Here is a 26,659-nt window from a genome sequence, read left to right on the forward strand (position 1 = left end):
AACGTCATAGTATAGTATGGCTTTTTTTTCGGATAAAAAAAGTCAAAATTTTTTTTGACCTCAAAATGTCATAAAAAACGTCATAGTATAGTAAGGCGTCAAAATCGGACAAAAAAAGTCAAAAAAAATTTTGACCTCAAAATGTCATAAAAAACGTCATAGTATAGTATGGCGTTTTTTTTTGGACAAAAAAAGTCAAAAAAAATTTTGACCTCAAAATGTCATAAAAAACGTCATAGTATAGTAAGGCGTCAAAATCGGACAAAAAAAGTCAAAAAATTTTTTGACCTCAAAATGTCATAAAAAACGTCATAGTATAGTAAGGCGTCAAAATCGGACAAAAAGGGCCAAAATTTTTTTGACCTCAAAATGTCATAAAAAACGTCATAGTATAGTAAGGCGTCAAAATCGGACAAAAAAAGTCCAAATTTTTTTTGACCTCAAAATGTCATAAAAAAGGTCATAGTATAGTAAGGCGTCAAAATCGGACAAAAAAAGTCAAAATTTTTTTGACCTCAAAATGTCATAAAAAACGTCATAGTATAGTAAGGCGTCAAAATCGGACAAAAAAAGTCAAAATTTTTTTTGACCTCAAAATGTCATAAATAACGTCATAGTATAGTATGGCGTGTTTTTTTGGACAAAAAAAGTCAAATTTTTTTTTGACCTCAAAATGTCATAAAAAACGTCATAGTATAGTGTGGCGTTTTTTCGGACAAAAAAAGTCAACCTTTTTTTAACCTCAAAATGTCATAAAAAACGTCATAGTATAGTAAGGCGTCAAAATCGGACAAAAAAAGTCAAAAAATTTTTTAACCTCAAAATGTCATAAAAAACATCATAGTATAGTATGGCGTTTTTTTTCGGCCAAAAAAAGTCAAAATTTTTTTGACCTCAAAATGTCATAAAAAACGTCATAGTACAGTAAGGCGTCAAAATCGGACAAAAAAAATCAAAATTTTTTTTGACCTCAAAATGTCATAGAAAACGTCATAGTATAGTAAGGCGTCAAAATCGGACAAAAAAAGTCAAAAATTTTTTTGACCTCAAAATGTCATAAAAAACGTCATAGTATAGTAAGGCGTCAAAATCTGACAAAAAAGTCAAAATTTTTTTTGACCTCAAAATGTCATAAATAACGTCATAGTATAGTATGGCGTGTTTTTTTGGACAAAAAAAGTCAAATTTTTTTTTGACCTCAAAATGTCATAAAAAACGTCATAGTATAGTGTGGCGTTTTTTCGGACAAAAAAAGTCAAAAATTTTTTTAACCTCAAAATGTCATAAAAAACGTCATAGTATAGTAAGGCGTCAAAATCGGACAAAAAAAGTCAAAAAATTTTTTGACCTCAAAATGTCATAAAAAACGTCATAGTATAGTATGGCTTTTTTTTCGTACAAAAAAAGTCAAAAAAATTTTTGACCTCAAAATGTCATAGAAAACGTCATAGTATAGAAAGGCGTCAAAATCGGACAAAAAAAAGTCAAAATTTTTTTTGACCTCAAAATGTCATAAAAAACGTCATAGTATAGTAAGGCGTCAAAATCTGACAAAAAAAGTCAAACATTTTTTTGACCTCAAAATGCCATAAAAAACGTCATAGTATAGTATGGCTTTTTTTTCGGATAAAAAAAGTCAAAATTTTTTTTGACCTCAAAATGTCATAAAAAACGTCATAGTATAGTAAGGCGTCAAAATCGGACAAAAAAAGTCAAAAAAAATTTTGACCTCAAAATGTCATAAAAAACGTCATAGTATAGTATGGCGTTTTTTTTTGGACAAAAAAAGTCAAAAAAAATTTTGACCTCAAAATGTCATAAAAAACGTCATAGTATAGTAAGGCGTCAAAATCGGACAAAAAAAGTCAAAAAATTTTTTGACCTCAAAATGTCATAAAAAACGTCATAGTATAGTAAGGCGTCAAAATCGGACAAAAAGGGCCAAAATTTTTTTGACCTCAAAATGTCATAAAAAACGTCATAGTATAGTAAGGCGTCAAAATCGGACAAAAAAAGTCCAAATTTTTTTTGACCTCAAAATGTCATAAAAAAGGTCATAGTATAGTAAGGCGTCAAAATCGGACAAAAAAAGTCAAAATTTTTTTGACCTCAAAATGTCATAAAAAACGTCATAGTATAGTAAGGCGTCAAAATCGGACAAAAAAAGTCAAAATTTTTTTTGACCTCAAAATGTCATAAATAACGTCATAGTATAGTATGGCGTGTTTTTTTGGACAAAAAAAGTCAAATTTTTTTTTGACCTCAAAATGTCATAAAAAACGTCATAGTATAGTAAGGCGTCAAAATTGGACAAAAAAAGTCAAAATTTTTTTTGACCTCAAAATGTCATAGAAAACGTCATAGTATAGTAAGGCGTCAAAATCGGACAAAAAAAAGTCAAAATTTTTTTTGACCTCAAAATGTCATAAAAAACGTCATAGTATAGTATGGCTTTCTTTTCGGACAAAAAAAGTCAAAATTTTTTTTGACCTCAAAATGTCATAAAAAACGTCATAGTATAGTACGGCATCAAAATCTGACAAAAAAAGTCAAAAATTTTTTTGACCTCAAAATGTCATAGAAAACGTCATAGTATAGTATGGCTTTTTTTTCGGACAAAAAAAGTCCAAATTTTTTTTGACCTCAAAATGTCATAAAAAACGTCATAGTATAGTAAGGCGTCAAAATCGGACAAAAAAAGTCAAAATTTTTTTGACCTCAAAATGTCATAAAAAACGTCATAGTATAGTAAGGCGTCAAAATCGGACAAAAAAAGTCAAAATTTTTTTTGACCTCAAAATGTCATAAATAACGTCATAGTATAGTAAGGCGTCAAAATCGGACAAAAAAAGTCAAAAATTTTTTTAACCTCAAAATGTCATAAAAAACGTCATAGTATAGTATGGCGTTTTTTTCGGACAAAAAAAGTCAAAATTTTTTTGACCTCAAAATGTCATAAAAAACGTCATAGTATAGTATGGCGTTTTTTTCGGACAAAAAAAGTCAAAAAATTTTTTGACCTCAAAATGTCATAAAAAACGTCATAGTATAGTAAGGCGTCAAAATCGGACAAAAAAAGTCAAAAATTTTTTTAACCTCAAAATGTCATAAAAAACATCATAGTATAGTATGGCGTTTTTTTCGGACAAAAAAAGTCAAAATTTTTTTGACCTCAAAATGTCATAAAAAACGTCATAGTATAGTATGGCGTCAAAATCGGAAAAAAAAAGTCAAAATTTTTTTTGACCTCAAAATGTCATAAAAAACGTCATAGTATAGTAAGGCGTCAAAATCGGACAAAAAAAGTCAACATTTTTTTTGACCTCAAAATGTCATAAAAAACGTCATAGTATAGTATGGCGTCAAAATCGGACAAAAAAAGTCAAAAAAATTTTTGACCTCAAAATGTCATAAAAAACGTCATAGTATAGTATGGCGTTTTTTTCGGACAAAAAAAGTCAAAATTTTTTTTGACCTCAAAATGTCATAAAAAACGTCATAGTATAGTAAGGCGTCAAAATCGGACAAAAAAAGTCAAAATTTTTTTTGACCTCAAAATGTCATAAAAAACGTCATAGTATAGTATGGCGTTTTTTTTTGGACAAAAAAAGTCAAAAAAAATTTTGACCTCAAAATGTCATAAAAAACGTCATAGTATAGTAAGGCGTCAAAATCGGACAAAAAAAGTCAACATTTTTTTTGACCTCAAAATGTCATAAAAAACGTCATAGTATAGTATGGCGTCAAAATCGGACAAAAAAAGTCAAAAAAATTTTTGACCTCAAAATGTCATAAAAAACGTCATAGTATAGTATGGCGTTTTTTTCGGACAAAAAAAGTCAAAATTTTTTTTGACCTCAAAATGTCATAAAAAACGTCATAGTATAGTAAGGCGTCAAAATCGGACAAAAAAAGTCCAAATTTTTTTTGACCTCAAAATGTCATAAAAAAGGTCATAGTATAGTAAGGCGTCAAAATCGGACAAAAAAAGTCAAAATTTTTTTGACCTCAAAATGTCATAAAAAACGTCATAGTATAGTAAGGCGTCAAAATCGGACAAAAAAAGTCAAAATTTTTTTTGACCTCAAAATGTCATAAATAACGTCATAGTATAGTATGGCGTGTTTTTTTGGACAAAAAAAGTCAAATTTTTTTTTGACCTCAAAATGTCATAAAAAACGTCATAGTATAGTAAGGCGTCAAAATTGGACAAAAAAAGTCAAAATTTTTTTTGACCTCAAAATGTCATAGAAAACGTCATAGTATAGTAAGGCGTCAAAATCGGACAAAAAAAAGTCAAAATTTTTTTTGACCTCAAAATGTCATAAAAAACGTCATAGTATAGTATGGCTTTCTTTTCGGACAAAAAAAGTCAAAATTTTTTTTGACCTCAAAATGTCATAAAAAACGTCATAGTATAGTACGGCATCAAAATCTGACAAAAAAAGTCAAAAATTTTTTTGACCTCAAAATGTCATAGAAAACGTCATAGTATAGTATGGCTTTTTTTTCGGACAAAAAAAGTCCAAATTTTTTTTGACCTCAAAATGTCATAAAAAACGTCATAGTATAGTAAGGCGTCAAAATCGGACAAAAAAAGTCAAAATTTTTTTGACCTCAAAATGTCATAAAAAACGTCATAGTATAGTAAGGCGTCAAAATCGGACAAAAAAAGTCAAAATTTTTTTTGACCTCAAAATGTCATAAATAACGTCATAGTATAGTAAGGCGTCAAAATCGGACAAAAAAAGTCAAAAATTTTTTTAACCTCAAAATGTCATAAAAAACATCATAGTATAGTATGGCGTTTTTTTCGGACAAAAAAAGTCAAAATTTTTTTGACCTCAAAATGTCATAAAAAACGTCATAGTATAGTATGGCGTTTTTTTCGGACAAAAAAAGTCAAAAATTTTTTTGACCTCAAAATGTCATAAAAAACGTCATAGTATAGTAAGGCGTCAAAATCGGACAAAAAAAGTCAAAAATTTTTTTAACCTCAAAATGTCATAAAAAACATCATAGTATAGTATGGCGTTTTTTTCGGACAAAAAAAGTCAAAATTTTTTTGACCTCAAAATGTCATAAAAAACGTCATAGTATAGTATGGCGTCAAAATCGGAAAAAAAAAGTCAAAATTTTTTTTGACCTCAAAATGTCATAAAAAACGTCATAGTATAGTAAGGCGTCAAAATCGGACAAAAAAAGTCAACATTTTTTTTGACCTCAAAATGTCATAAAAAACGTCATAGTATAGTATGGCGTCAAAATCGGACAAAAAAAGTCAAAAAAATTTTTGACCTCAAAATGTCATAAAAAACGTCATAGTATAGTATGGCGTTTTTTTCGGACAAAAAAAGTCAAAATTTTTTTTGACCTCAAAATGTCATAAAAAACGTCATAGTATAGTAAGGCGTCAAAATCGGACAAAAAAAGTCAAAATTTTTTTTGACCTCAAAATGTCATAAAAAACGTCATAGTATAGTATGGCGTTTTTTTTTGGACAAAAAAAGTCAAAAAAAATTTTGACCTCAAAATGTCATAAAAAACGTCATAGTATAGTAAGGCGTCAAAATCGGACAAAAAAAGTCAAAATTTTTTTTGACCTCAAAATGTCAAAAAAAAACGTCATAGTAGCCTATAGTAAGGCGTCAAAATCGGACAAAAAAAGTCAACATTTTTTTGACCTCAAAATGTCATAAAAAACGTCATAGTATAGTAAGGCGTCAAAATCGGACAAAAAAAATCAACATTTTTTTTTACCTCAAAATGTCATAAAAAACGTCATAGTATAGTATGGCGTTTTTTCGGACAAAAAAAGTCAAACGTTTTTTTGACCTCAAAATGTCATAAAAAACGTCATAGTATAGTATGGCGTTTTTTTCGGACAAAAAAAGTCAAAATTTTTTTTGACCCCAAAATGTCATAAAAAACGTCATAGTATAGTATGGCGTTTTTTTCGGACAAAAAAAGTCAAAATTTTTTTTGACCTCAAAATGTCATTAAAAGACGTCATAGTACAGTAAGGCGTCAAAATCTGACAAAAAAAGTCAAAATTTTTTTTGGCCTCAAAATGTCATAAAAAACGTCATAGTATAGTAAGGCGTCAAACTCTCTTTTCTCTTATTACTTCTCGTTTTACTCAGAATAAATGTTTTCCTTTTTTCAAGTAAATAAAGGAGCATGTACGCTCGTTTCCTGGCTCTTGTTAAGAAGTTTGACTGGCTGGAAAGTTTATGTTAATGCTGCTCAGCACAACAAAGACAGGACAGTACATTGACAGATGTTTAAACCAGGGGTCGGCAACCTTAAATAGTCAAAGTGGCATTTGGACTGTGTCCGATAGAAAACACCTGGAGCCAAAAAACCCTTTGACATCTAAAATGAGGATAACACTGCATATCGTTTTTCTTATACAAGATTGTCTCATCTTGTATAAGAAAAACGATTTTAAATAATACAGATTTCTATGATCTGTATTATTTTTAAAACTGTATTTATGGTTAATAGCTCTGTAATATAATGAGACACACTCAAGTCTGAAGCGAATGAAATGAAATTTGTTAAAATAATGAATTCAACAAAAGCAGTAAATTCCACATCTTTAATGAAAATAAAATTTGACATGAATCGAACATGGCAGTTTAAACAGTACATGGTCTTTATCTTTTACAAAATATTTCTATAAATATTTTTCATCCACTTCTCCTCCAGTTGTGAGCTGAACACACACTGCTGGGCAGGTAGGTGTAGTCAGTCACATGCTGAACACCCACCTGCCCCGCAGTGTGACTGACTACACCACGAACAGCAGCTGTTTGCGCTGTAGCTTGTACACGACACTTCAAACAGGTTGATTGCGTTGAAGATGATCGTCACACTACAAAATGTATGAACAGCTTAACCCGATTTAACGATTTCTTTTTTCGTCAGGATCACTGCATGCATGTAAAACATGTGGCAACAACAGCTGAACCCAAAACATAAATAATAACAGATTTACGTCGTGTGATGCCTTGACTGCAACGCTGCTCGTCCATGTTGTCGAGTTAAACAAAGACAAACAAAAACAAAAAACAACACAATACAAAAATCTAATTAACTTAAAATGTAAAAATAATTATAAACGAAAGACAAACACTTGGTAAATATTTGCCTTTACAGCCTTACAGTGCTCAAAGAAGAAGAAAATAATAATAATTACGTGATACAAAACAAAGTAAAAACAACTTGCGTACGAGTGTTTTAAATAAGGAGTGTCAGGTAAAAATTAACGCTGTGGCACAGTAAAGGTAAACGCACTGAGGAGGGGGAGGAGGATGAAGGTCAGCTGACACAGTAAGAGCTGCATAGAATCAATATCACATCTCTAATGTAGAGAAGACGACTCTGGAGGATCGTGTGCTGTTTCTGCTCTGAAGCAGAGTCTTATATTCACTGTGCTGACGGCTGAAGTGCGTCTTTAAGCGTCGTTCTTCAGCCTAAACGCAGGAAGTCCATCTGTTTATTGCCCAAATATTCTTTTTCCTTCAGTGGGTTTCACTGAGGCGACAGTTTAAATATACGACTCTGCTCTGAAGCGTCTCAGTGTAAATTGCGGAGCGGAGATTCTTCTTCACCGTCTTTGTCAGAGCAGGAGAGAAATAACTGACAAGTTTTTTTTGACACTAAAGTTCTGCATGGACCCAAAGATGAAACCTGAAGCCCCGTCTTTAAAGAACCAAGCCAGTGTTCCTCAAAGTTTTATTTCCTTACCTACAAATTATGAATACTTGCGCTGACCATTTTCCAATGTGTGTTTTCCCTGTGGTTTAACGATCAGCCTGAAACTTGCTTTAGTTCTGTAATTAATCACAGCGAACATCAAGTCTGCATCATGTTTTTTCAGGGTTAAATTATTTAGTCCAGGCTGATATGAAGCGTGTGTGTTGTGTGATCTCTGAACAGTTGCGCACCTTTATATAACTGACAGACCTGACGTTCACTGTAAGGTATTACACAATACACAACAAGTGATGATTGTCGTATGACACTGAAATGAACGGAGAAGGTGGTAAACAGGCTTAATATGAAAAATCACTGGTTTGTTTCTTCAAGACGCAACTCGACAACTTTCTTCCTTTCTGTCCCTTTAGAGTTTCCCCTTATCTGAACCAACACGCTGTCTCCAAAAAAGGAAAGAAGAAAAAGAATGTTTTGATATGTTGCATTAGAAAATAACCAAACCGGAACCTGAGCCTGGACACACTGGGGCCATGAAGCAGAACTTTAGTCCAAACTCGGCTCGTAAATGCAGAGTGAACTCCGTCAGCTCTCCTGCTCCGGCGCTCAGGTACAGACGAACCCCGACTCCGAAATACAACCGCGTACCTTTAACACACGAGAGAAAATAACAACTGTGGAAGAACATTGATGTGAAACCTCAAGAGGAAGAATCACGTTTTAATTTAAAACCTTAGCTGAAGTCGTTTTCAGCTGAATGATGTGGAGTGAAGCTGCTTTGCATCGTCAGGTTTACAACTTCAGCTGTGACTGTTTGACACTCAGACGGTTTAAAACGTGATCCTTCGTCTGGAGGTTTATTAGTAATAAATAAATTTCAGTGACTCGGTCAGTTCTCAGCATACAATACTACAATAATACACCTCACATGTAGAAAAATATTATTACCCTTGTTACTTAGTGATAAAATAAAGATTCAGGATTGTGAAGCAAAAAGGCAAAGTGCAAAAACAACAGAGGCTCTACAGAGAATGTCCAGCTGTTTCCTCCAACATGGCTGCCTCTGACCAGCGGTTTCAGAATACCCAGTACAAAATGTTTTTTTTTAAAAGTAATTTCCTGTTGTAAGATGGAGGAAAAACAGTCACAAACACCCTGTTAGCGGCCTCTGTTTGGTTAAATGTTCATCGCTTTATGATACAGTGAACACAGAATAAATAATGTTTGAGTGAAATGCTGTTTTTCTCAGGTAGTTCATGAACACGAAGGACTTTTTGGTAGTTATGATGTTCCTTCACGGTGCAGACACAATGAGGGCGAAGCCACAGTGAGTTTCTTCTGTTAAACACTAATCATATCTGTGCAGTCCACCTTAAAACGCTGGGACTTTCCTTTCACTTTTGGCAAAGGGCCTGTCCAAACATCAGTCATCAGTCAGTCTTTACAGGCCTGATGTACCGTACGTGAGCTGATGAGAAGAGTTCCTTTTTTTTTCCAAAGCCGCCGTGTTTCTTTGTGTTTCTGCACTGAAGGCGAAAAAGGTTTTGGCCTTTACTCTAACACAATTTGAGCAAATGGTGTTAAAGTTTTTTTTCCACTGCAGAAGTATCTGAGTTTATATCCGCCCATACGAGCGCTGAAACAGGTTCTGCTTTCTGCTCTATCAGTGCTGAAAGCTGCGTCCCAAACTTCATCTGAAGTTAATCTGAGGCTTCAACACTCTGAGTTAAAGAAATCAAAGTTAGTCTTTTTAGTGCAAAATTCCCTCTTTGTGTTTCTGCAGAGTTAGAAAACAAACAAAGACGAAATTCTGAACTAAAGACTGTTTCAGCGTTAGTACTGCTTTAAGAGAAATGATGAAAATGTTTTTTTCCGGGTAAATAAGTTACTCATTAGGTCAAATTGCACAGAGCTCAAAACTGCTAAACACAGGTTTACAAAAACCCCAATTTCCCAGTTTCAGCAGATAAATGAGAGCTGTGTGGGGGATTTTTTATAGGGATGCACCGATGCGTCGGCTGAACAAAGGTATCGGCCGATGTTCGCCTCGTTAACTGCCATCAGCAAATAAAGATGACATTCAAAGATGATTATGTGTTGATGTACATGTCGCATGAACGCTGTGCTCAGTTGAAACCTTTCGTTTTTCCTTTTTTTTGGAGATGTAACTCTGCCCGGACGGAAGAGGGCGCTCAGTCAAGTAAAAGAAGACGGCGGCCGTGTGGCGATACTTTGGTGTCGGAGAAAGATCCGCGTTACGCAGTTTGTAATATGTTCCATTGACATTTCCAGAGGTGGAACTGCAAGACAGACATTTAACACAACAAATCCCCGTGGACATTTGAAAAGCAGGCACGAGGCGGTGTACAGGGATTACCTGCACGCGACCGAGAAAGCGCGAACCGCCACCGGTAAGACTCGGACTGTAACTGATACGGCGTTTGAGAAAGCCAAACACCTGCCCACAGACAGACAGCGCCAAAGCAAAACAACCAGGTGATGGAGCTCATCCTTTAGCTGACCTGCCTTTCTCTGCAGTGGAGGACGTGATTAAGTTTAAGGGGCCACGCGACACGCTGCCTAGCCGACGTCACGTCGCCGAGGTCTGTCTCCCCGAAATCCACAACACTGTGGCCACGCACATTCACGAGCTACTGGCGCGTGACATCGCGCTGCAGTCAGTTTTACCACTGATGTATGGAGTTCAGACATCATGCGCAGCCTCACGGCACAGCGACAAGGACTTCCACCTGGTAAAGGCAGCGTCACACTCCCAGGAGTTCACAGGTACCGACTCAGCAGCTGCCATCTCAGAGGCCTTTGTTCCAGAGGTGGAAACCCCAGAGTGCATGCTGTCCTAATGGATAAAGCTAGGGATGTGAGGAAAGCTATGACGGACAGTGGTCTGGCTAGTTTTGGCTGCATGGCACACACTCACACTCTGCAACTGGCAGTCCCTGATGGTGTTTCTAAGCCAGCGCAGCATCACGGGTGTTGTGGCTATTTGCCCAAAACTAGTCGGCCACTTTAAACTCTCACCTCTCGCCTGTTCGCGTCTTCAGGCTGCGCAGGTCCAGTTGGGGATGAAACCAAAAAGGCTACAGCAAGATGTTTCCGCTCGGTGGAACAGCAGCTTTTACATGATGGAGAGTTTGCTGGAAGAAAAGCGCGCACTTGCTACACATGCCGTAGACTACGACCTCCCCGCCACTCTCAGTGCGCACCAGCGGCAATTAACTGAAAACTTCATAACACTCCTCCCTGTTTGAACAACTGACAAGAGAAGTTAGCTCATCAGAGGCACCAGCTGCCGACGCCATCCTCTCTGTGAGCGGCCTGAGACGTCCTGTGAGCCAGCAGGCAGACACAGACCACGGCGTTACAACAACAAAGACCTCATTATTAGAGGCTGTAAATAAACTCTTCGATCAAATCGAGTATGATCCCATGCTCTGCACTGCTACCTCACTGGATCCCAGGTACAAGGATCGCTACTTTGGTGAGGATGTTAAACAACGCGCACGAGCAATACCTGACGCGCACCTGTCGCCTGCTGCCGGTGCCGAGGACGGGCCGCGCGACGGAGAGAGCGCATATCACCCACAGCGCAAGAGGCAACGACCCGACGCAGCAGGGCCCCCTCCCTGAATGATATGTTTGAGGAGATTATCAGGCTAAAACCACTCAAATTATTTTGTTGGGCAATGTTAGTATTGAAAAAATCTTTCCATTGATTGGTTAGCAGTCTGAGAGGACTGTTAGTTTTCAGAAAAGAACTTGTTGTGAATTAAGTTTATCTAAAAATTGACAGTAAAGGTTGTTTTTGTTTCATAATTTTTTCTGATTGAATTTGTGCTCATTCAAGGATTGTATGACGAAGAGCTGAAAGACTTTTAAAACATCGGCATCGCTCCAGAATTTCGCCCTCGGTGCATCCCTATTTTTAACCAACAGAAATGACAACCAAAGGTATGAAAATAAAAAAAAAACAAAGTTATTCTTTCAGTGGGACATGATTTTGAAGGGTTGTGATGAATCTGACCTACGATGGTTCCCATGGTGCTGCTGAACCCTCGATCACAGTGTGTCGTCACTTTGGTGCTTGAAGGAGGAGAGAAAGCGATGTTGCTCTCTGGGCTGTTGAACCAGGCATTACCAGGCCTGCTGTCATACTACCATCACAGTGTGGCTGAACTTTGGTGTCTGCGTCGTGAGCACAGAGGAGGGTGATTCCTCTGTGCCTCTGAGCCTTTGAGCCAGGCATGATGAAGATCACAGTGTGGAGCTGGAAGGTGCTGAAAGTCCCTGGACGGAGGTGCGCCACTGTGCTGTGGAGCCGGGCACTGCTATAACTGCTGCTGCTGAACCAGCCGTCTGTAATGTGGCATGACTTTACTCTCGGGGAGGTAAAGCGCCATCTCCAGGGCGACCAGGATGGTGAACTCAAACGAGATCAGTTCCCTCCTGCCGATCCTGAAACGCTCCTCCAGCTTCTACAGAGACACGCCAAAGCGACCAAAGAGTGAGACACAGACAAATACTTTGTGATGATTTGTTAAATGTTTCTTTTCTCTGTTTTAATTTTCTCTTTTCCTTTTTATTGGCCTATAAAATGATGTATTTTATACCTTCAATGCTAAAATCCAACGCTCACTTCCTAACAGCGGCCCTGACTTTCCAAAACCTAAGTGTAAGGTTGTGTTTTCTGATCTTAATGTCGGCCATACTGCTGCACTGGTCTCGGCCTAATGACAACAACACTGTGGGGTTCTGAAGTTCACCGCTGTGTGAGAAGAATCTGCAGGTCGTTTTCCACCTGCTCAGGTAGATCAGCTTCACAAACACCTGAGCAAGAGCAACATGATCTGACTGATGCGCAGAGGTCACCACCACGACCTGACTGTGTGTGTGTGTGTGTGTGTGTGTGTGAGTGTCTGACTTACATCAATGAGATGTTTGACCTCCTGTTTCTTGAGGTCACTGCTGATCTTAGCAGCCAATAGGATGCAGGCAGCTGACACCAGCTTCCTGTAAAACAGCAGCAGTGTAAGTGGCAGGATGTCACAGGGGGAAGCTCACACATGGACCAGGAACAGGTCTGATTCTATCTGTAGCTCAACAGCTCTGTGTCAGTGAGTCACAACACAGGAAACAATTTTAACAGGTAAAATCTGAGGTATGTTGTAGCATCAAAGCAGACGTCCTCCTCCCTAACTGACCAGCCAAAGTAAACATTTTCAAATGGCTCCACCTCAAAGGCACAGGAAGATTAGTAGTGTTGGTATATTAGTTATGACAGAGATTTATGTTTCCCCTCAATAACAGAGAAAATAACTAAAAGTGACTGTGGTGGAATCAACTATTGCAGAAACTGCAGATATGAATATTAACTGCGGCACATTTATCAGTAAACCAGATCAATCAGAGTGCACCTACACTATCACAGAGACCAAATGCAGCTGCTGTGTTATATCAGGGTGAAGTGTTAAAGTACCTGTTCTGTTTATTGAGTCGACCCTGCAGCACCAGCTTCTCAAAGTAGACAAACGCCATCGCGATGCTGACAGGCTGCAGGCCACAGTCCTCCCCAACCACCCTCATCTCCCTCTTCAGACTGAGACAGAGAGAGAGAGAGTCACAGTTCTGATATGACACAATGCCTGTAATTAGTTCAGTAATAATGATGCTAACTCTCAAGGTCAAATACTTTACCTGCGTATTTTGCTGAGAGTGAGTTTAATGTGAGGAAACTTCTCCTTAAACGTCTCGTTCATGTCTTTCTTCAGATCAGACGGTTTGACGTATTCTATAACTGTGGTCTGGTGGAGAAAAAAAAAGAGGAGAAAAGATAATGAAAGTGAGAAAATGCAGAAAAGAACAGAGAAAAGTAACAGAAGGAGAGAAGAGTGCATAAACAGAGGAAAGCAGAGTTTTGTAGTCATGTCAAAGTGCAAGCAGAGACATTTAAAAGCCAAACAATGGTCACTGAATGTAAATGAACCTCAAGAGGACATAAATATTTTTGTCCTGTGTTACCCACTGCTTCACTCATTCAAAATGCCATTAAAGTGGCCTTTTACCATATAAACACTGCCAAGATCACAAGGATGAGTGAGCATTATGAAATGTGGGGTGTTGTTAAGGTCACAAAAGAAAAGAAAAGGTGTACCAATGCTGGACGATGTCGGCACCAAACAAACAAGGAACTTGTGTATCAATTCAGACGATTCACTTTGACGCCGGCAGGTGAACAACTTATCCAGGTTACACAGGGATTCAGAACTTTTTAAACGCCCAAAGAGCAAACTCTCATCCGGCTCTGGCACCCCATCTCCCTCCTGTGCCAAACCCTCCGAAGGCACAGCAAGCGCCGGACGCACACAGTTACTCACATCCTGATCTCTACCGATGTCAGCTACACGCGTGTAGTAAGGTTTCAGGAGGTTGACGTGACAAAGTCGTCCTGTTTTCTTCCGTCCAGGTGTTGCCACAACATAATTCAAATCAGAAACGTTGTCAGTGATCGTATATGGACCGATCTTCTTAGCTTGAAACGGCGAACCTACAACCGGCACAAGAGCCAGAACCGTTAACAAAGTCACTGAGGTTCTTCCGCGGTTCGGTACCTACACAGTCATCCTTCAGCACCGCTAAAGGACCCCGCACCGTATGCCCAAAAACCGGGTCATTCGGGCTGAAGCCCGTACTCTCCTGCACCTCTTCCCTAGAAGCCAACATGAGCCACGGAAGCCCATCTCTGTACGTTATGCCCGCAGAACAGACGGTTCCAGCGCACCTTGGCTTTGGGCATGATACGCATGACTGGTTCTGTTTAATACGTAACAGTTTTAACACCTGTGCGAACATATGAGACGAATAAATCTGACCCCTGGTCAGTCTGGATCACTTTAGGAATGCCGAATATAGAGATAAACTCTGACAACGACTTAACCACAGATTTTTGTGTGTGACTGACCTCAGCGGATACGCAGCCGGATACCTGGTGCTCTGACACATTACCGTGAGCAGATACTTACAACCAGATCTGGCACATGGCAACGGACCTACGCAGTCCACAGTGACGTGCGTAAAAGGTTCACTCACAGCTGGAATAGGTTGCAGCGGAGCAGGCTTGATACTCTGAGTCGGCGTCCCTGTTAACTGACACGCGTGACAGGTCTTTATGTATGTGGACACATCCCTATTTACGCGTGGCCAAAAGAAATGTCTCAGAATATTCTGATACGTTTTGCTCACACCAAAATGTCCACAATCGTCGTGCGCTACTTTCAAGACCAGAGGACAAAACTTAGTTGGCACGACTGTCTGGAAAATCTGCTTTTTAACGCCATCTTCATCTGTAGGAAGCCATTTTCTGAACAGCAACTCATTCTGCAAAAAGTATCCGCTGTATCCGCACTGCTAATCAGCAGGCTCAACCCGCTCAAACACTTCTCTCAGGGAAGGATCATTACGCTGCTCCTGCAGGGCCTCGTTGTGTGACAATGACAACGGAAAGTCCGACAGAGGCGGGACATCAGCGACACGCCGTGTAACCACGCATAATGACCCGACCTCCGGCAAAGAACGGGAATTCTGCTCAGATGCGCCGTCAGATGGAACAACTGTGACCACAGGAGACGGAGGAGTGTCAGACCAAACTCTACTACCGGCCAAGCCGTTGCGCAAAATAAAGTATACACCTTCAATAGGCAACGCCGGCCATACGCCAACAGCTACCTCGCCTTTAACCAGCTCACAGTCGATAACCATCCTGTGCAGAGGAACAGGGAGGATCTTTAACCCCATCCCACGACTGAGAACACAGTCACCGGTATCAGTTTCCCCGGACAGACGCAGGACAGAGTTAACAATATAGGAATCATAGGCCCCTGTGTCTCTCAAGATTTTAGGGACCCTCACATCACTTCCTACGAATGACACAGACCCATCCCGAATAAAAGGAGCATAAGTTGCCTACGCATCCTCTTTACAAGTGTGAGGGGTAACCACCCCAGAGTGACAGCACTCTCCAACCGGCGCTGCGAACGCAGCAGGTTTAACATCAGTTTCCACTCCCCGAGTTTTAGCCTTCAGCTCAGGGCATTCTGCCTTCCGATGTCCCTTCTCATGACAATATTTACAAGCGTTATTTGTATCACAGCTGCCATTAGTCTCAAAGTCAGTTTTCGATTGCCCCACTTTCCCTAAACGCTGCACAGAAACAGAGTCAATACTATTCATTCGCCAACCAAACGCACCATGATGCGCTGAGCGCCTTTAAACTGCTCTTATGGAGCAACACAAATTCCTCCGCTAACATAGCAGCCTTAGCAGCAGTAGTAACTTTTTGTTCTGTAATATATATTGCAATACGTTCCGGAAGACAACTTTTAAACCGTTCCATGACCATCAGATCACAAAGATCACCAAAAGTAGTGACTTTCTTCTCCCATGACCTAAAACGCTGGCGATGTGCCTCCGAGCACAAGCTCGTAAGCACAGCAGCTTTTATATTACTGTAGCTAGAGCTCCCCTCAGGGCTTAAAGCTGAATACGCTTGTTGCGCTTTCCTTGTGAACACACAGCGGAGAATAAGAGCGCAGTGCGCATCAGGCCAATTCCTGGCCTTGTCTACACGTTCAACAGGAAAAAAGTGTCTGTATCTTTTGCATTAAATTTCGACAACAAACGCAAATGATTAATATCGAGGCGACACTCAGTGGAAGTGTGCGCCTGCTCGGCCTGATCTTCACCAGGCAACATACCATCTCTAACCATGGACAAACGATATGCCTCTAAATCCAGCTTCGCCTTCTCGGACTGCTGGCGGATCCTGTCAACCTCGATCTGCTTCTTAATTTCTCATGCTTCAGTTTCTCATGTTCCATCTGCAAAAGCAGAATCTCTCTCTGTTGCTCAAATGTTAATCCCTGCATAGAAAAAGGCAAAGTCGCAGGACCCGAGGAGTAATCCGATTTATCATCAGGCATTTTCCCAAGCTCAATCAATTTTGACTTTATGGATGCTTTAATATTTACAGCCAACAAGGGAAAACTCCGCACCTTTGTACAACAGTTACGCACAGGGCAACATCCGCGCGTCATCTCAGCCATCCAGTGTCAGCACAAACAATACCGAATAAAACAATCCGGACCAAACAATAAGACTCCCCGAGACCAAAATCCAAAATCCCAAACACTCCACTCACCTCACCTTCCTCAGATCAAACACCTGCACGAGCAGCCAAAAGTTTGCCCGCACCAGCAAACAAAGAACAAGCAAAGAACATACTTTGACCACCAAACTTTTACGCAAACTATTTTTTTAGACAAAACCAGTTGATATTTGTCTGTACTATGGCTCAATACTACTTTAGAACAGTAAAGCGCTTTCAGTGCACTAAAACCATCTGTCATGAAAGAGACACAGCTGTCCGATATCTCACTTATAGTCAAACTAGAATATTTTTAAGGCAACACAGTTAAACTTTCTAAAAAAAAAAAAAAAAAGAAATCTTCAACATCTTCTTACCATGTAGGAGGCAAAAATCAACACCCGCTTGTGTTTCCCACAGGGCCACTGGTGGTCACTGAGGAGGTTAGGGTCATAGTCGGTCACATCGTCCAGGCCTGTACAACACACACACACACACACACACACACACACACACACACACACACACACACACACACACACACACACACACAAAATAAACTTTTAATTGAGGAATCAAAGTTAAATGTTCATAAACACGTCGCCAATAAAACATTTATTGCTGTTGTTTAATGCATTTTTTTTCATATCTGCCAACATACATGCTGATTCCTGCCATTATCTGATTTTAGTCCATATTACTGACCTGCCAATAAATCTTTCAGGCACTAATGACTTTTCCTATCACATAAGTTCAATGTTTACCCTACTATTATATAAGGGGGGCGCCCCGCCCCACCTTGACCTAGATCCAACAAAAATCATTTAAGGTTACCTTTCCTATTGAACAGGTCTATACCATGTTCTTTTATTAAACAAACTAAACAGCCTTATGTGATTTATCTCATTTACACGCGCACGGCGGGCGCACGCACGCGCGCACACACACACACACACACACACACACACACACACACACACACACACACACACACACACACACACACACACACACACACTCTCACACAGGGTAGCACACTCCCACCAGCGGACAGAGAGCGCGCGTCGGAACATGTGTCTGCGTTCTCCTGCGAGCAGCGGCCGGAGGAGCTCTCCTGCGGTCCTTTTACATATAAACAGTAATGGTAACAGTGTGTCATGATGTGTTGGGACTTTGTGTCATGTCAGGATTTCAAAACACAACTTGACAGTTGTGTTTTGAAGATATGAGAGAATATCAAGGAGGTAGAAGCAGGGGGTAGGACTGTAACTGCAGGCTGACAGAATGAAAATACAAAAGAAGGAAGTAACAAAAGGAAGAGGAAACAAACACAGGACTGAGAGATGGGGTGAGTGAGGAGGGCTGAAGCAATGAAAGACAGAGAGCTGTTGCAGCTGTGCTGGGGCCTGGCCCTCGCTTATATGTTAAACACGTGTGAGTATACGCCCCGCGTGTCACATCCTTTATCTATAAGCACGCGCAGTGACAGAGCCTTGTATTAGCTTCTAAACCTCTGTCTCTAATCCGGAACCTTTCATTAACACAACACAGCTGTGCGAGTGCATGTGTGTGTCTGTGTGTGTTCGTGCTTTATACAGTTACAAAACACGGAAGACGGAAGGAGTACGCGTGTGTTAGTGCGCACGCTGATAGCAGATTTATATCTTCAGTCTCTCAGGCTCGGCTCTCAAAGCTGCCATGAGGTCAGGACTTCAGAGATGCTGCCTACATTACAGCGCCCAGCTGCTGGTCAGTAAACAGCAAAGGCAGGTGGAGCCACGCGAGCAACCACCTGTAGGGGCACCGTGAGGGGCAAAACAAGCACCCCGCTTCCCTCAGCACCCTGAAGGAAAAATACCACTGCTCAAACCAGACATTTCCAAAGTTTCCCAAAGTCATGTTTTTTACACAGGAGCACACAGTGTGTGTGTGTGTGTGTGTGTGTGTGTCTGTGTGTGTGTGTATTACCCAGGTCCAGTCCCACAGTGCTGTTCAGCCTACTGGGTGGATAACTCCTGCCCGGCATGCTGTGCGTGCTCCTGGACACAGGGATCTGCAGTGTCAGGTCACTGGCTGATGACGGCTTCTGCCTCACCAGAGCGTTAGTGGGGTACAGGAACTGGGCGTACGACACCGACTGACACAGAAAGAGGGAAAGACACGGAGGGAGGAGATAAATATAGGATTACATGAACACATTAACCAGAACATTTCTCTGTGTGCCTGTGTCTGAATCTGTGAGTGGTTGTTCATTTATCTACCCGGCCGTAGGTCTCCAGATGGAAGCCTTCTAGCCCCGGCAGCATCTCCAGGGTGGTAGAGATGTTTCCAGATGAGTGTCTCCTCCTCGGGTGGTTTAATGTGGGGTCACTAGAGAGAGAGAGAGAGAGAGTGAGAGAGAGAGGGAGAGAGTGGCATACCTGGGCAAACAACGGCCCGCGGGCCGCCTGCATCCATACGTAAAACGTCACACCTTTGGCTTTTCAAAATAAAGGCATCACAGTTGCATTGAATGCACGGCAAGAATATTATTTCATTTATATTCTAATTTATGATTGGCCTCACGCGGGCTGGACAGGGACGCACAAATTGCCGGGTGTGGCCCGCGGGCCCCAGGTCTGACGGTTAAGGTGACAGCAGAACAGTTGTTCATAACACTGGTGCACTGTTTCCCATTTGGTTTATGAAATGTCAGAAAGTAGTGAACATTGCCCTTCACAACTTTTTTAAAGGCCAGGGTGACATCTTCAAATTGCTACTTTTCTTCAACTAAAATCCCAAAACCCAAAAATATTCAGTTTACTATTATAAGACGACTAAAAAAAACAGTGAATCCCTACAACACCTAAAGCTGGAACCAGCTAAGTTTGGCAGTTTTGTTGTGATGACTTACATTAATCAATTATCAAGATGGTCCCAGACAGTTGCTGTTAATCGCTTTCCTTTGGCACCACCTTCTATAAACACAATCTATAAACATTCTCCCTGCCTGCAGCATTTTCAGATGAAAGAAAGGTTCAGAGGCAAAGGTCACTTCCCACCACAACCACATGTGCTGCTGAAAACCCAGCACTTTCAGTTTCAGACCACAGCATCAGCTACAAGATAAAACTGGAACTGGAATATATGACCTCACTTCCTCAGCGGGTGTAAAAATACCAAGAGGATGAATGTGGCTCACGCTGCCTCAGCCACTGTGTGTGTGTGTGTATGAGATGATAAGAGTGTATATGTGGACATGGGCTGTTTTTAACTTCCATCTGAAACTCTGTGTGTTTGTGTGTGAATGTGAGAGAGAGGGATTATCATCATGTTTCCATAACTTTTACTCTGTAGTTTCATCTGTGTGTTCGTATGGTGTCTAAATATTTGTGTGTGTGTGTTAAGAGTCAGAGAGAATGTTGTGAATTAATGCTGATGTGTTCATCTCTATTTGTGTCTATAATGACCTACAATAAGTGTGTATCTTACACACACATGTAAAACATACATGTGATTATGTCAGTGTGTGCACGTGTGTGTCATCACCCACAGAGGCCTAAGGTCAAGTCAGGGGGCTCTGAGGCATGTGGGAAAATCATCCCCAAACTCTCCTCCCTGCTGTCCCCCTCCTAAAAAGCATCTCTTCCTCCTTTCCTCCCTAAGCAACCCTCCCTCCTTCTTCTTCATTCCCCAGTGAGGACATCACATCATCTCCTCCTCCTCCTCCTCCATCTCCTTTCTGTGGCGGCTCTGCTTCTCCTCTCAAGCTCTCACACAGAAGCAAAGGTGTGAGTGTGTCTGTGCAGGTGTGTGCGTGTTGTTTACCTGAGGTAGAAGCTCTCTCCGTAGGGAAGAACAGAGAAGGCAGCACACAGAGACCTCTTAGCACAGATCAGCACGATCCTGAAACACAAAAAGCACGTTAGTGGTTAAGTTGTTATGGCATCTGTCCTCTTGACTTTGTTAGAAGGTGCAAAAACAAAAAAGCAACGTTGTCAAGGTGGCCGCTGAAATCGCAGCACTCTCTGAAAAGAAACACCCTTCTTCATCTGCTGACGAGGAAGAGCTGATACACAAAAACGGTGTCATGTTGTGAGGCCACTTTTTGGCCTCAGTCAGAATGATACACGACAAATCAAAACTGAATATATACAGAGGGAAAATGGAGGAGTGGTCCATCTTGTTTGTGTTCTAGTACTGTAAGCGGCGTGTGAGGCCAGTGTGTGGGAGAGAGGCATCCCTCCATCAAATTAGGTGCAAATAGGTAAAGTACTTTTTGCATAATCCTGTTGACAAACAAACAAACGGAGCAACAACGGTAAAAACATAACCTCCTTGGTGGAGGTAAAAAGAAAATTTAAGGAGTTTTTGTAAATAATTACATCCCTCTTCAGCAGGGACTTCAATGTTTTGGCAACAAACACGAACACACACTGCTCTAATTTACCTAAGTGTTCCACCTGCACCTTTAGCTGAGCCTCGGCTCAATGATGTGTTGTAATGGGCGTGTGTATATTTTTATTCTGGAACCTCTGGAGTATAAATCCCTGCAGAGCAGCGCTGATCACCTGGTTTGTGTCTCAGAGGAAAATGTTTACAGTCATTATGTTTGGAGGAAGTAAAGAGACTGGAAAATGGTTCCAAGTGTGTGAGAACATGCTCACACTTATCTCTGAGTTAATCGTGCTTGTGATTAATTATTTTTCTTAAATATAGTACTCCTTTAGCAGCCACTGGGAGACCACAAATCACTGATCTTGTGTTTCCTTGAAAACACTGAAAACAGAAAAGGACACACACAGATACACAGGGAAACGAACCCAGAGGCTGACCACAACACTGGTCATGTGTCAATATCAGTTTCATCTCTGTGTGTCCAGTACATACATATACAGCACTGAACAAACATTTCAGACACTTTAGATTCTTATCCACCATGGAACACCATCAGGGACTCATCTGATCAGTTTCAGATTCATTCTGTAGCACGACAACGAGTCATACAGCCGGAGTCATCAAGAACTATCTCCAGAGACAAGGAGAAGAAGAACGTGTCCTGCAACAGATGGTCTGTCCCCCACGGAGCCCTGGTCTCAACATCATCAAATCAGTGTGGGATTACATGAAGAGACAGAAGACACTGAGACAGCCTAAAGCCACAGAGAGACTATGAACATTCATGGTGCCTAAATTATTTGTTGCCAGATAGAACTTTCTATGCACAGCGAACTTCTACTATGATTTTTTTTGCAATGAGCAGCAAATTAAACTGACTTTCTGTGTTGATTTATGATGCAAAGAGGCCTGATTTTATTTCACTGGTTTCTGACATTTGCCTGAAGGATATCTGATCTTTCAAACACGCAGCCAACACTTTTTATGTAGTGGAGTCTTATATACTCTAGTTTGTTTAGAAACTCTGGGATAAACTTATGAAGAAGAAAGGCCCCAGGGAGCAGTTAATCCAAACACTGTGGCTGTTTTTACAGACACGACATGATCCTGGTCAAACACACAGTACATTTTTAATGAGGATCTAACCGGGCGAAGAATTTCAGTTGACTTTAAGCCTAGAATCAATAATGAGACACAATCTCACCCTGTGATTTATAATTCAAAGGGGACAAAAAGGAATTAAAGGAAGCACTGGGATTCAAGGTTTAGTTCTCACAAGAGCTAAATATGTAGTTATCTGCTATAAAGCTGGACATACGGAGAGACACAGTGAATAAATCATTGCTACCTAATTTTGGACACATCTGTAAACAATGGACCATCCTCTTCTGTCCCTGCTGATCCTCCTCCTCCTCAGTCCATCCCATGAGACAGATTGAGTTTGGATTTAATGCTGTTGCTGGATGTGTGTATCATTAACACACACATACACACACACACACAGGGCCACCCAAACGCACACACACACAGCTTGTTCCCCATGATGCATGGGAAAGTCAAGAGCAGGAAGTCACCAGAGAGTTCAGTGGAAACAGCAGAAGCATCACAACAGATCTGCTGGAAACATGTCTCCTTTGGGGATTTGGTCCCCAATGCTTGTCCACTTATTACAACACATTTCATAACACTGGGGGCACATTATTCCACAATCACCTTCAAGAAAAATAGACAATCTACCAGGGGTCTGAACCAGTAATCACAAGGATCTGAACCAGTAACCACAAGGTTGTAGCTAGAGACCCTTCAGCCAGGCCCAAGAGATTAAGGATAACCACTGGCTTTATGTTATGAACTTCTACGAAGGAAGGTTCAGTCACACAGGATATGCTATAGAGCAGTGTTGTTTTAAACCCTGGGCTGTTTGTTCAGTTCCCACTGCCTTTATTTACAGGCTTATGGCATAGTCTCAACGTGTTTAAACTCAGGATGCCATATACTGTGGTTCTTAGGGAGAAGTTCTCAGAAATGCCATCATTTCGCACACAGTGAAAAGTGGAACTTTACATGTTTTCGGCCGTTTTTTTTTTTTTTTTTTTTTTAAATCTTGCCTTCATCCAGAGCCTCAGCGGCAGCAGGTCTGAGGCGTGACAGCTACATTTACTTTCTTACATTAACTTTCTCTGTAGGCCACTGACTTCGTGACAACATGGAGACTTGGCTGAGCTACAAACAACAGCTCTGCTGCTCTTAGCTGGATCTATTTTAAAACAATCAGCTCTGAGTGTATTATTATCTGATGAGCAGTCCTGCGTCCCTTAAACCCAGAGGCCTGATTTATAAACCCTGCGAGGAAGGACGAGAATAGAAGACAATAGAGGAAGAACTGAAGAGAACAGAACAGAATGACACTGTCCAGGCTCCATAAGATAAAACCATAGCTCATTTCCTCTCTGGCTGTAGAGTAAAGGTGGGCACATTTCCATGTTAGCTGAATGTGTAAAGGTTAGTGGTTAAAGAGAAGGAGCTGTTATGACTCCTGTGTCCTTTAACTTTAAAATCCTACACATAACTACAAAGAATAAACGTAAACCTTCAGGTTAAGAAATGTATTTTTGGGGGGTATTTTTTCAGTTGTTCTCATAAAACCGCCCACGGAAGTGTCCACAGGGCATTCTGATTGGATGCTCAACCACCTCAGTCCCACAGTCCACTGTCATTATTAACTGTCACAGGACCTGAAGGCTCAAAGTAACAGTCCTACCACCCTGTATTCAGCAGGAGCTGTTGCCCCTGAAAAAAACAGGCTTTAGGCTAAAAAATCTTAACAAAACATAAAAGTTTAGCAAGGTGAATTTAACAGTTGCAGCTAATGTATAAAAAATTCCAAACCGAAAGCCTAGGCCCACAGTCCTGTCCTTACTGTGCCTCTGCGTTGTTCTGTAACTCTACCCGCTGTGAATAGCTGGGGTAAACATCCTGCTGAACATTGTCCACACCTGGACAGAGATTTGGCTCGACCTGTGGAACAACGTGATGTGTGCCACTTTCAACTTTTACCTTCATCTTTATAGTCCATCAGGGGAAGCTTGTCTTGCAGCCAGGTGTAACAGAGAACGCACTTCAGCATAATACATTTAAAATATAATAAAACAAAACAAAATAAAACCCACCACTACACTACCAGACAGGACAGGACAGGACTGTAAAAATGTTCTGATAAAGTTTATTTTACTCTTTGATATAAACTGATATTTCTTGTCTGTAAACTTGTGATGTTCCAGACAACTGCTATTACAGACTAATGTGTGTGTGTCTCACCTGCTGCCTCTCGTGTCGTACTGTTTCATGTTTTTGATGAAGTGAATCTTCTTGGTGTGCCGAGGTCTAGGAGAACCACCAGAGAGGTTACGAGTCCTGAAAGAGGCAGATCGACGAACAGACACAGAGATTAATGATCGGCATCGCTCTTAATTCAGACAATGTTTTTTCATTTCAGTAAAACATATATCCACTCTTGCACAGACACACAGAATAAAGTCTGAAATCAAACTGTCAAAATCTGAGGTACTCTGTTAGATACGATAAAACAACCTTTTAGAGCCATTTCTCATTCAGAAAGCTCAGGATTTTCTCTTCACTGGTGTTAGGATGACATGTTACCAAAGCATCAACAACACATTTACCCTCCTCTCTGTTACTGTGACCTGCTAATAAATAGGGAGCGATGTTCAAAATAATTACAGGGTTTACATTTTTAGGGAATTTTAAAACTTCTACTCCTTCATATAATTAAAGAAATGTTATGGTTTACAGTTCTTTGTTTCCAAGCTGCACCAAAAACCTGCAGATTTCTGACGCCACAGGGTACGCTTGTGTGTTTGAGTGTGTGTGTGTGTGTGTGTGTGTGTGCGTCTGCTTGCTGAAGGTCAGGCTTTGAGCCAAGTTGTGCCGCTGTGTCGACCTCATGGATTAAAACAACAGACCTCGACATGAAAGCAGGCCAAGGAGCTCAGCTCACTGACATCACAGTCGTTACATAACATTACTGACATCAGCATTAGTCTCGCACGTGCGCGCGCACACGCACACGCACAGCACCTGCACAAAGTGTACCTGCATGATATGCAGTGCGCTAAGATGTAAAATTATTATGCTGTTATTAGTTGTAGAGTGCTTTTGTTGTTTGTTATATTTTATAAAATTATAGTATACAACAAAATTGAGTACAGCCCTGTCACTTTGCCTACAATACCCACACAGTATAGCGTTAGCCCCGTCTCCTTATTTTATTTTTTAGAAAAATCAGCTTTAGATCACTTCATCTTTGGAACACAGTAACTAATATTGACTACTTTCACCCACAATGGCATCCCAATGATCATCATGCAGTTGCCAAAGTTGTGTTGTTGACTGTGAAACATGGATGTGCCGACATGTGGCTGGATGAGTGTAAAAGACGTAGGGGAGACGGCATCTTTAGATGAACCTGTGAGTACAAGTTTGTACCCAACACTCAATGAACAACTCTCAGTCTTAAGAGGTGTGGCAGAGGGCAATCTTTCGAAACTGTGACATGGCCGAGTATCAGTCCCCTGACTGGAATCCAACCTCTCCAACACCAACAACAAAACCCCTCCAGCACAGAGCACCTGAAAAGAATCATCTGTGAAGAAGCAGAACATCTCTCCACAGATTTGTGTCGGACTGGTGTCATCCATGGACAGGATAATCAAACCTGCCATCAGAAATAAAGGCAGATGTGAGAAATTGCTTTATATTTAATGTGGTGGTTAAATTTATGGATGCATTTCTTTATAAATCATATTTTCAGTCACACACACATCGTGTTTGCAAAGACAGAACAGTGTGACGATGACACACAAAACCTTGACATTATAACCGCAGGACACTAAGAACTTCTTCTGAGAAACAAAGCTGTTACGCAACTGTGAACACACCCACATAGAGTACATACATGAAGACACACAAGCTCACACACACATACATTTAGAGACAAACACACAGAAACACACAAAGCATCTGTTAGTGTTTTTTTATGGCTGACTGGATGATTCCTCACCACGTGGAATTTAAATCACTGTTTATAAAACTGCTGCTTGCTATCTGAGACACACACACGCACGCATACACCTTTGTACTGTCAGTCCTCAGCACTCATAACAGTATCAGTAAGCAGATGTTTGAGGAAGCTGTGTGGTGTGTTATGTAGTAAGGACTTCTGGGTGGTTAGACGTGTCTCCTCGCACAGTCCCGCTGAGATTCAGGCTCTAACAGGACGTTCTGCCCTCTGCTGGTCCTTTAACCTTCCACTCAAAAATACAACGCACAAATTTCTTGTCAAATCTTTAGTCCAAACAAGAATCAAAAAGTACCTCAACACACAGC

The 26,659-nt window shown here is 40.6% G+C and overlaps 1 protein-coding gene across 1 annotated transcript in view; it reads right to left on the reverse strand.

Annotated features, from left to right (window-relative positions):
• Window positions 1-6,588: 6,588 nt before the first annotated feature.
• Window positions 6,589-26,659, reverse strand: part of cables2b (Cdk5 and Abl enzyme substrate 2b) — a 35,236-nt gene continuing 15,165 nt past the window's right edge. The window contains exons 2-10 of the mRNA XM_041046198.1: window positions 24,572-24,667; window positions 20,684-20,761; window positions 19,138-19,246; window positions 18,845-19,013; window positions 17,254-17,351; window positions 13,432-13,538; window positions 13,214-13,333; window positions 12,663-12,747; window positions 6,589-12,212 (exon numbers count right to left, since the gene is read on the reverse strand). Of these exons, the coding sequence (XP_040902132.1) occupies window positions 12,066-12,212; window positions 12,663-12,747; window positions 13,214-13,333; window positions 13,432-13,538; window positions 17,254-17,351; window positions 18,845-19,013; window positions 19,138-19,246; window positions 20,684-20,761; window positions 24,572-24,667 (1,009 nt within the window). The 3' untranslated portion in view covers window positions 6,589-12,065. The remainder of the gene's footprint in view (window positions 12,213-12,662; window positions 12,748-13,213; window positions 13,334-13,431; window positions 13,539-17,253; window positions 17,352-18,844; window positions 19,014-19,137; window positions 19,247-20,683; window positions 20,762-24,571; window positions 24,668-26,659) is intronic.

Source organism: Toxotes jaculatrix, chromosome 2 (genome assembly GCF_017976425.1).
Source record: "Toxotes jaculatrix isolate fToxJac2 chromosome 2, fToxJac2.pri, whole genome shotgun sequence".
NCBI lineage: Eukaryota > Metazoa > Chordata > Actinopteri > Toxotidae > Toxotes > Toxotes jaculatrix.